The sequence below is a fragment of the Scylla paramamosain genome, chromosome 45 (genome assembly GCF_035594125.1).
Source record: "Scylla paramamosain isolate STU-SP2022 chromosome 45, ASM3559412v1, whole genome shotgun sequence".
NCBI lineage: Eukaryota > Metazoa > Arthropoda > Malacostraca > Decapoda > Portunidae > Scylla > Scylla paramamosain.
Genome location: NC_087195.1, coordinates 3,149,500 through 3,160,000, shown reverse-complemented (window position 1 = coordinate 3,160,000; position 10,501 = coordinate 3,149,500). Strand labels below are relative to the sequence as shown.

The following is a 10,501-nucleotide window of genomic DNA, read 5'->3' as shown; positions in this document are numbered from 1 at the left end:
ACCTAACCTAACCTCCCTCTTTCCAACCCTCAACCTCCCAAAGCGTGAACCAGACCCAGGCAGCAGTGGAGGCCTTATCGCAGGGGCTGAAGGGCCGCTTGGACAATGCTACAGACCTACAGCAAGATTTTGGGAAGGTCTTCAAGAGAGAAACAGATCACATCTCTGCCACTGTTGAATCTGGGATAAGCGAGGTGAGAGAGAGAGAGAGAGAGAGAGAGAGAGAGAGAGAGAGAGAGAGAGAGAGAGAGAGAGAGAGAGAGAGAGAGAGAGAGAGAGAGTACAGGTTCCTTTACTCCTGTCCAAATATTGAAAAAGGAAGGAAAGGAAGGAGGATAAATAAAGAAGGAATATAAATGAGAGGGGATGACGGATGTTTGAGGAAAGAGTAATGAGAGGAGGAGGAGGAGGAGGAGGAGGAGGAGGAGGAGGAGGAGGAGGAGGAGGAGGAGGAGGAGGAGGAGGAGGAGGAGGAGGAGGAGGAGGGTGGTGTTGATTATTAAGACAAACATAACGGTTGCTAATTCTCTCTCTCTCTCTCTCTCTCTCTCTCTCTCTCTCTCTCTCTCTCTCTCTCTCTCTCTCTCTCTCTCTCTCTCTCTCTCTCTCTCTCGGTTATATCTTTCACTCTCTCATCCTAACAATGTATCTTTTTTCTCCCTAACAATCCTCCCTTTCTTTCTAACAATCTTCCCTATTCCTTAAAAAAAATACTCTTCTTCCTTAACAGTCTCACCCTTTCCTCCCCAACAATTTCCTTCTATTGTTCGTAGAAACCTTTCCTGACAAACCCTATCTCTTCCCCAGGCACTCGTCTCCAACCACGCGTCGGTGAGTCACGTGGAGGAGGCAGAGCTGGACACCCGGGTCTTCGTGGGCAGCGCTAAGGCGGCCTGGGAGGAGCTGTATCTGACGCAGGAGGGGGAGCTCAGGAAGGAAGCCGACATCCTCACCCAGAGCCTGCAGACACACACGCACCACACTCAGAACGTGCTGGCCGGCATGAGAAGCACTGCGGAGACTCATGAACTGGTGTGTTGTGTTACTGGTGTACTGGTAGTGTTAGGGATAGTGATGTTGAAGGCTTCTCCCCACCAATCTATCACAAAGCGCTCTCTCTTTAGATAGTGATGTTGAAGGCTCCTCCCCACCAATCTATCACAAAGCACTCTCTCTCTTTAGGTAGTGATGTTGAAGGCTTCTCCCCACCAACCTATCACAAAGCACAACTCTCTCTCTTTAGGTAGTGATGTTGAAGGCTTCTCCCCACCAACCCAACACAACTCACAACTTCTCTCTCTCTCTCTCTCTCTCTCTCTCTCTCTCTCTCTCTCTCTCTCTCTCTCTCTCTCTCTCTCTCTCTCTAGGTGTTGGAGGAGCAGCGGATGAGTTTCCAGCAGTTTATCAAGAAGAGACAGGACGCGTTGGACAACCAGTGTGCGGCCGTGGGTGACTGGGCGACTCTCATGTCCACAGAGCTGCGCAGAAGGGATGAGGACCTGCACCGGTTTCTGAGCGAGGACCTTCAGTACACTACAGGTAAAGCACTGGGGCCGCAGATTTTTTTATTCATTTTTTTTTTTCTTTTTTCTTCTTTTTTTTCGTTTCTTGTTTTTTTTCTGGTTCTTCTTTGGGGTTGTTGGTGTTTTTGTTGTTGTTGTTGTTTTCTTGGTTCTTTCTTTCTTGTTCTGTTTTTCTCTCCTTTTCTGCTGCTTTTTTTTTCTCTCTTCCTTTTTTATTACTATTGTTGTTTGTATTTTCTTCCTTTTTTTTCTTTTTTTTTTCTTTTCTTCTATGGTTGTTGTTGTTGTTGTTCGTGATTCTTGTCCCTCTTGTTCTTATTACTGCTCTTGTTTTGTTTTCTTCTTCTTCTTCTTCTTCTTCTTCTTCTTCTTCTTCTTCTTCTTTACTCATTCATATTCTTCCTTCATCTGAAATGTTCTTTCTTCTTCCCTTCAGTTTTTATTATTTTCCTTCTTTCTTTATCATTCCTTTTCTTTTTTTTATATTTAATCTTTGTACCTTCCCTTTTCATATCTTTACCAATAAGTTTTCTCCTTTTCTCCTTTTTTTTTCTCCTTTTTATCCAGATTGTCTTATTAATTTTTTTTTCAAATTTATCTCCATATTTTCCATTTAAAGAAAACGAGATGGAAACACACACACACACACACACACACACACACACACACACACACACACACACACACACACACACACACACACACACACACACAGATACCAGCACCACCACCACCACCACCACCACCAAAACAAAACAGTGTACCCAGACCAGAAAAAACAAGCAAGAAGAAAACGTAACAACAGAAAACGGGAAATGGAAGCCCTACTGTATCCAACTCCTCGTTACAGTCACCGTTGCTGATGATGACGATAACTACAGAATTTCCCGCCGCCCAGATGGCTCGTGGGCGTACCAATCCGACCACGCCCACGCCCACCGCCTCGCCCACGCCCGCCAGACCACTCCCAACGTTCGTGATTAGTTAAATTGCACGGTTTTTTTTTTTTTGTTTTTTTTTTTGCCTAACAACCCAATTACATGGTTAGCTGTTTGTATAAAGGACGGTGATGCTTAAACTATCACTGTAACTACCTGTATGATGGCCACGACTACTGGTATGGTGTGACTACTACTATTACTACTACTACTACTACTACTACTACTACTACTGTTATGATTACAAGAACTATTGGTAGAGTTGTTACTTTCATACTACTACTATTACTACTACTATTACTAAAACAACTATTACTACTACTGTTGTTGTCGTTGTTATGATTGCTGCTACTACTACTACTACTGCTATTACTACTACTACTACCACAATCACAAACATTACTACCATCATCCTACATTTATCCTCTCTTCCTATAAACATTCCTGAAACACTACAAACATTACGATTACAATTACATTATCATTCCCAAGTCATAACTACAACTATCACAACCACCATCACCACCTATAACCGCAATCTTTCCAGCACCACCATCACACCCAGATAACCAGCATTACTATCACCACCATAACCAACATTCCCATGATAATAACAACAATTTTTCTCTTAACTACCACCATTAACCATCAGTAACGATTGTGACTACGCAATTGCCTCGTTATCTAATTTAGCAATATATACGCTGCTGCCACCACCACCACCATTACCATTTAAATTGTGATAGTAATTGATATTGAAGAAAATTATCCACGAATTAAGGCAACTAAATTAATGGTTACTTGATGATCTTATGTGAGTAGTAGTAGTAGTAGTAGTAGTAGTAGTAGTAGAAGTAGTAGTAGTAAAAGTAATAAAAGTAGTAGTAGTAGTAGTAGTAGTAGTAGTAGTAGTAGTAGTAGTAGTAGTAGTAGTAGTAGTAGTAATAATAATAATAATAATAATAATAATAATAATAATAATAATAATAATAATAATAGTGTAAATATTTTCTCAAATAAAGAAAATAACATTAATATTTACAAGTCTATACAAAACATCCACACAAACTCTCTCTCTCTCTCTCTCTCTCTCTCTAATGTACAACACAAGATGCGTGGGCGGCACATAACCCGTTTTCTATAACCGGTCAGCTAGGGGGGACTATAGCAATGTTGTGTTCCCTCGGTGCTCTTTATAAGGGTGCTGGAATCTTCTCTCTCCCTTTTTTCTCCCTTAAATCCTTTCCTCCTCTCTCCCCTTCCTTAATCTTCTCTTCTCTTATCTCTTCTTTCTACTACGTCATTCCGTTTTCTCTCTTTCTTTCCGTTTTCTTTCCTCGTTTAGTTGTTTCTTTATTTTTCTTTTCTTCACTAGTTTGTTCGTTTTCTATTCTTGCCTTCTACTTTCTTGTTTTCTTACTTTTTTCAAATATATTTTTACTGCCTTTCTCTCTATTTTTTTTTTTTCATGTCTCACTTCATTTTTTGTCTTTCCATCTTGCTCTTCCTGTCTTTTCCCTTCCTCCTCCTTTTTTCTTTACCCTTTCCTTCCTTTCCATCTACCCCCCCCCCTCTAAGTCCACTCTTCCTTCCTTCCCATCTTCCAAACCTTTCCTCACTTCCCTCCACATCAGTTACTCGTCTCCTTTCCCCCCTCCTCCCTCCACCAATCCATCACCGAACCCAAATACTTCCTGTTCTTCCCCCTTCATCTTCCTTCCCTCCTCTCCCTTCCTCACCCCTCCTATTCCCCAGAGGTCGGAGATAAACAGACTCAAAGATGACTATACAAGGTAGCAAGAGGCCGGTCTAGCCCAACCCTGATGTTTATAGCCCAACAGAACCATTCAAGCCCAACCTTTATAGCCAACCCGCCCTAAGTTGGAGAAGGGTGGAGTTGAAAGTTGTAAAGCTGAAGTTAAGATAGGGTTAAGTTAAGCTTGTTTGAATTATATGATAGATTAATTAGTTAGGGATAAATTTTTGAGTGAAGTTAAAGATGAATAATGTTAGTAGTAGTAGTAGTAGTAGTAGTAGTAGTAGTAGTAGTAGTAGTAGTAGTAGTAGTAGTAGTAGAACAGCTTTAACTGACTACATAACATCAACCCAAGTCTAAAAGAAAAATAATGCTGAAATAATAAAGGAAAAAATGTTAAAGTAAAGGTTTTATTGGCAATTCTTCAATAATTTTCGCTATAAATGTTGAAGCAGATATGAAAAGTTATCAAGGCAATGAATGAACTATAAAAAGTAACAATAACAATAAACAAGTAAACAGAATATCTAACAACACTTAGTAAAATCTAACCTTTATTAAAATTCATTCAGTAAAGAAAACAAACTAATCAAAATAACACCAATAAAAAAAATTAAGAAAAGAAAAAATGAAAAGAAAAATTTAAAGAAGAAAAAAGTCGTGGGATTTGAAGAAAAAAAAACGTGTTTCCATTAACTAGACGGATTAGCCCCGCCCCTCTCCCACCGAGCGCCAATCACATACAAGGAGGGAGGGGGCGGGGCTTAATGGCGCGCGTTAACCTTACTGGCTGACAGGCGATGTTGAATGATTAGGTTTATTTATCTTTATTTAAGTTTGTATGTATGTATGTACTGTAATTTGTATAATGGGTTTGGTGTGGGTAGTGAATAGTGTATATGTCTGTGTGTGTGTGTGTGTGTGTGTGTGTGTGTGTGTGTGTGTGTGTGTGTGTGTGTGTGTGTTTATTTTCTCTTTTTTTTTCTTTTCCACTTCCTTTTCGTTACTTCTACTCGTTCTCCCAAGTGTGTGTGTGTGTGTGTGTGTGTGTGTGTGTGTGTGTGTGTGTGTGTGTGTGTGTGTGTGTGTACCAAAGCATGTACAGATTTAAACACTGGAAACGCTCTAACCAACAACAACAAAAAGCGGTACACATTTAAACTGTACCATACATAACTATACTATAACCCAGACGTACCTCAAACTGTACCATAGACAGGACATGGATGGAAATAGTATGGCTAACAATTTACAGTGTACAATAGAACAATGTACCGTATTTGTAAGGGTGTGTGTAGTACGTGGTGCACCCTCTGTACCATACTGTACCCTACCCACTAATGATGTTATGATGCACCATGTATTGATTTATTAACCATGCAGTGTGTGTATTTTTCGTAGTTTTTTTATGATTTAATGCCAGCAGATGAGTCAAATTTATTAAAGCCACCCATTACAAAATCTTTCTTAATTCTGCGTTTTCTTTTCATAACCCGTTTTTTTTTCATTATTTCTGGTTTCTTGTTTTCTTTTTCAATCTTTTTTTTTTTTTTTGCTCATTTGATATCTAAAACCTTTATATTTATGCTTGATTATGTTCTGGAAGCTGTTTATAAGAAAATTTAATCATCTCCTGTAAAATAAGGTGAAATTAAAATAAAATTAAGAGGAACAAATTGTAACGATTGAACGTAATGGAGTAAGAACGCAAAGAAAACGGAGAACATAAAGAAAACGAAGTATCAGCTTGTGGCTTTAGTAATTTCATTGTCGTCTGCTTTATTTTGTTTATACTGGCCATGTTTATTGATTTATCTAAGTTAATACTGCACATCATCTACTTTTTTTTTCAGTGTGCTACTTTAAAAATACTTTAACTTTTTTGCTGTCTTACATACCTATTGTTGAGTCTAAGTTATCTCGTAAATTAAATCTAGATATGAGAATTTCCCTAATCATTTTCATGGCAAATAAGAACTTTCCTTAAATAAATTGGTGCCCGATCTTCCTTCCTAAATCCCAAAATCCTCTTTTTTTTAACACCTACAAATTGTTGAAAGAAAACACCAATTAATTAATAGTACAGTATATAAACATGTATTTTTCCTCCCAGTAGCCATCACAACACTGTTTCCCTTGCCTCATGATTCACTCCTGTCCCTCACACATTCCATCCCTCTTGCAGATCCTTCATCTTCTCAAACATCCCTTCCCTCCGCACATTCACAAGTTTCCCTCACTCATAACCTCACATCTTCCTCTCACACTCCTTTCCCAGTACATACACCTCTTCACACACACACTCACACACACATACACACACATACACATACACACTGTCTTTCCCCACATCTTCCCTGTTCACACCTGGCTACACATACACATCTACCTTCAACACATTCCTCAAACGCTCACATCTTGCCCTCACAGACACCATTCTTTTTTTTTTTTTTTCACGCACCTCTTCAACCTTTCCTCACATCTCCCTCGAATACACTCCCTTTTCTCACACCTTACCCCTCACACCTATCCCCACACCTTCCCCGCTCACACAGCCTTCCCTCACACACTAACACCCTCTCCCCTATTGCAGGTGACGTATCAGTTCGCAAGGAGTGCTTATAGCGGCGGCTCGCTCCCCGCCGCACAATCTAGTCTGACAATTCGCCACGAGAGCGACGCAGGCACTCCGCCCCACGCCCTCACACCCACAGCGGCTAGGGACACCCCCGGGGCCGCCCCAAGGGACACCAAGAGCCACAGCACTGCCAGGGACACCCCCATCGCTGCCAGGTACGAAGACACCCCCAGAGACACTGTTATCACTGCCAAGGGGACGCAAGGGTCTCCTAAGGGTACGCCAGGGTCTTCTGAGGGTGCTTTTGGGAACAGTAGCAATAATAGTTCCTTGGAGACCCCCGGCAGCACCAGTAACGCTGCCACCGTCACCACCATCACCAGTGGCGCTAACATTACCGCCACGAGAAAGAGTAACATTGCTATTGACTCTCAAAATACTGCCAATAATTTCACCACCACCACCACCACCACCACTACCGCCACTACCACGGAGAGCATGAAGACTGACAACAGTGCTTCAAACAAGAGCGAAGATAACCAAAATGAAGGCAAACACACACCAGATCCCACCAGAAACCGTGAAAATAGTACCCAGAATGCTTCAAATATTGGTACAAGCACTCAAAACACTGCCAAACACGCAAACACCACGGAAACAAGCACTCACACTGCCCACGCGGCTGAAGAACATGAAGAACAGAACAGGAAATCCCAAAACACTTCCACGAACACTGAAAAAGTGGAAAACACCAACAGTTCCACCACCTTTCCCAAGAACCCCAACCAAGCCTTTCTCCCTCCTGCTACAAACACACCAGATATTTCCTCCCCTGTCTCGCTTCCCCCGACCTCTACCACTGCCGGGGCGTCGCTACATAACCAAGGGGAGGCAGAGACCCCTAGCAGCAATGAATCTGAAGAGAGTGACTTATCAGATGAAAGAGAAACAGTAGATGTGGGCGTGAAGTTAAGCAGTCCCAAGCCTCTCTACACCTCAAACATAACTGAGAAACTCGCTAATGACACAGTGAAGAATATAACAGATACCAGCCATATTAAACTCAATGAAACGATGGAAAATAAAGAGGAAACTGATGCAGGATTAAAAACACAAGTGGGTCTAGTCCTCAGACAAAACGACGGTGAATACCAGCCGCCTTGCAGAACGCCATGTGCTACCAACTCAAACCCAGCCAATACCCACCAAGAGGATAGCGAGGATGAGAGCGTGAAACAGTTCCGCAAGATACTGCAAGACGCTCAGGAGGCGATAAAAAGGTTCAGAATGGACTTTCAACATCAAGATGCCAACGTTAGTCGATCGAATACTACAGTAACGGCTCCTTTCGTTCCATGGGAGGAGTTCGTTGCCGAGAAAGCTGCCCAACGTGTCGTACGGTGCGGGAATAAGACTGAAGACGCTGATACTGATGATAAATGTGATGATAATGAACAAGTTAACATCACAGCATCGGAAATAGGAGTTGCTGAAGAAACAGTGGAATTGGAACCTAAAGAAGAGGAGATTTCAATGCATGTGAGATCAGAAAGTAAAAATAAGAATAATACAGTAAGAAGTTATAGAAAAGATAACAATGCCTTACAAGTTACAGTATCAGAAATAGGAGATAATGAAGAAATTGAGAAACCAGAACCTATTAAAGAAAATAAACCACTAAATTTTGAATCAGAAAACAAAGATATGATGAATCCATTACGAAATCATGGGCAAGATAATATTACCTTATCAGAAGAATCAGAAGCTATAGATGAACAGAAACTGATGCTACAAATGGAGCCAGAAAGCAAACACAAGAATCCAATACGACATAAACGCAGAAAAACGAAAAGCAGACGAAACAGAGAGAGAAAACGAAGCAAAGGGAATAGAAAAGGAGGAAGAAGAGAATGTAATAGAAGCAATAGTGGTGGTGGTGGTGGGAAAGGAAACAATAAACGAAGGAGAAACAATAAAAAGGAAAGAAGAGACAACAAAGAATCACAAAACAGAGACGTAACTAAAAAATCAAAACTTTTCACTCCCATCCCTCTCACATCCCAGCCTCCTATCCACTCTTCCACCCCAGCGCCCTCTCGTCCCTCTCACCCCTCTCCCAGCCATCCCCCAAGCCCCTCCATGCCCACTCTCACTCTATGGGACACGTGGCACACTCTCGTTCAAAATGATGCAAAGAAAAAGAAAAAAGCACAACCAGTGATGAAAGAAAACAGAAGTGTGACATTAGTTGAGGATACCCTGGGTGAGGAGAAAGAAAATGGAGATACTGTGGCATAGAAAATGGGATGAAGTTGTGTGAAAATATATCGTTATGAAAAAATATGATGAAACTTATATAAAAAGAAAGAGTTAAGTGATACGGAAGTTACATTATAGAAAAGATAATAGAAAGGGAAAAATAGAAAATCATATGCTAAAATCTATTAAAACTTGCGAAATAAAAGAAGAATTAAGTTATAAAACAGAAAAGAAAAAGAAATAAAAAGAACAGCATCTATAAAATTATATTATTGAAAACTAATCATAGGTACGAAGCTGAAAAAAAAATAGAAAATAAAAAAGTTACTTAGAAATTATAAAGAAGAGAAAACATTAATAGTGAATTAATGAGATAAGAAAACGAAAGTGAGGAGGAAAACTTTAAGGGAGGACTAAAACTAAATAGTGTATAGAATATGGTGCTAATGGTGAACTGAGAAATGGGAGGAAGATAATGGTGATGGTGACAGTGTTAATGGTGAGTGCCAGTGATGGTGACAAAGGGTGCCAAGAGAGAGAGAGAGAGAGAGAGAGAGAGAGAGAGAGAGAGAGAGAGAGAGAGAGAGAGAGAGAGAGAGAGAGAGAGAGAGAGAGAGAGAGAGAGAGAGAGAGAGAGAGAGAATCAGACAAACAGAAAGACAAGCACATATTGACTGACTGACTGACTGACTAAATGACTGACTGGCTTGCACAGAGAAATGAAGACTGGATGTTTATATGTATAATAATCTAGTTTTGTAACAGAAAACACAATATGACAAGCAAGAAAATGAACACACACACACACACACACACACACACACACACACACACACACACACACACACACACACACACACACACAGACACGTCCTCCTTGCGTCACTGGAGTGTTGGTGTCAATGGGTTCCTAGTTAATAGCTTTTCACCCACGGTTGTCTATTTGTGTTCATTTGGTGCTCTCCTCCTCCTCCTCCTCCTCCTCCTCTTACCCCTCCTCCCCCTCCCCTCCTCCTCCATCTGTACATACCAGACTGTTATAAAGTTTCGTAGTTGCACAAACTACATACTAATGATATGTACTGTGTACACTTGTATTTTGCACAACAATACCTTTCCTACACACTCCTGTATTCCTCTGTAACGCTCCCATACAGAACCAAGCCCTCCCATACAACGTAACTAACCCTTCCCTTCTATATTACACAGCACTTCATCTACTCTTTCTCTGTATCACTCCTTTCCAATCCTACCCTACCTAACCTAACCTAACCTACCCTACCTAACCTAACCTAACCTAACCTAACCTAACCAACCTAACCTAATCCTACCCTACCTAACCTAACCATGCCCCTACATAACTAATCCCTCCCTCACCATATCACACGACACCAATATTTAATCTCTCTCTATTACTCCTACTCATAACTTAGCTTGTCCATACCCA

The 10,501-nt window shown here is 40.9% G+C and overlaps 1 protein-coding gene and 1 long non-coding RNA gene across 4 annotated transcripts in view; one reads left to right on the top strand and one right to left on the bottom strand.

The window, feature by feature from the left end:
- LOC135094243 (serine-rich adhesin for platelets-like) overlaps positions 1-9,259 on the top strand; it is a 58,552-nt gene extending 49,293 nt beyond the window's left edge. The window contains exons 9-13 of the mRNA XM_063994168.1: positions 44-194; positions 808-1,032; positions 1,368-1,539; positions 2,374-2,495; positions 6,811-9,259. Coding sequence (XP_063850238.1) covers positions 44-194; positions 808-1,032; positions 1,368-1,539; positions 2,374-2,495; positions 6,811-9,093 — 2,953 coding nt within the window. The 3' untranslated portion in view covers positions 9,094-9,259. The remainder of the gene's footprint in view (positions 1-43; positions 195-807; positions 1,033-1,367; positions 1,540-2,373; positions 2,496-6,810) is intronic.
- The window catches only part of LOC135094248 (uncharacterized), a 91,398-nt gene that overhangs the window by 78,008 nt on the left and 2,889 nt on the right, over positions 1-10,501 (bottom strand). The gene's annotated exons all lie outside the window — the stretch shown is intronic.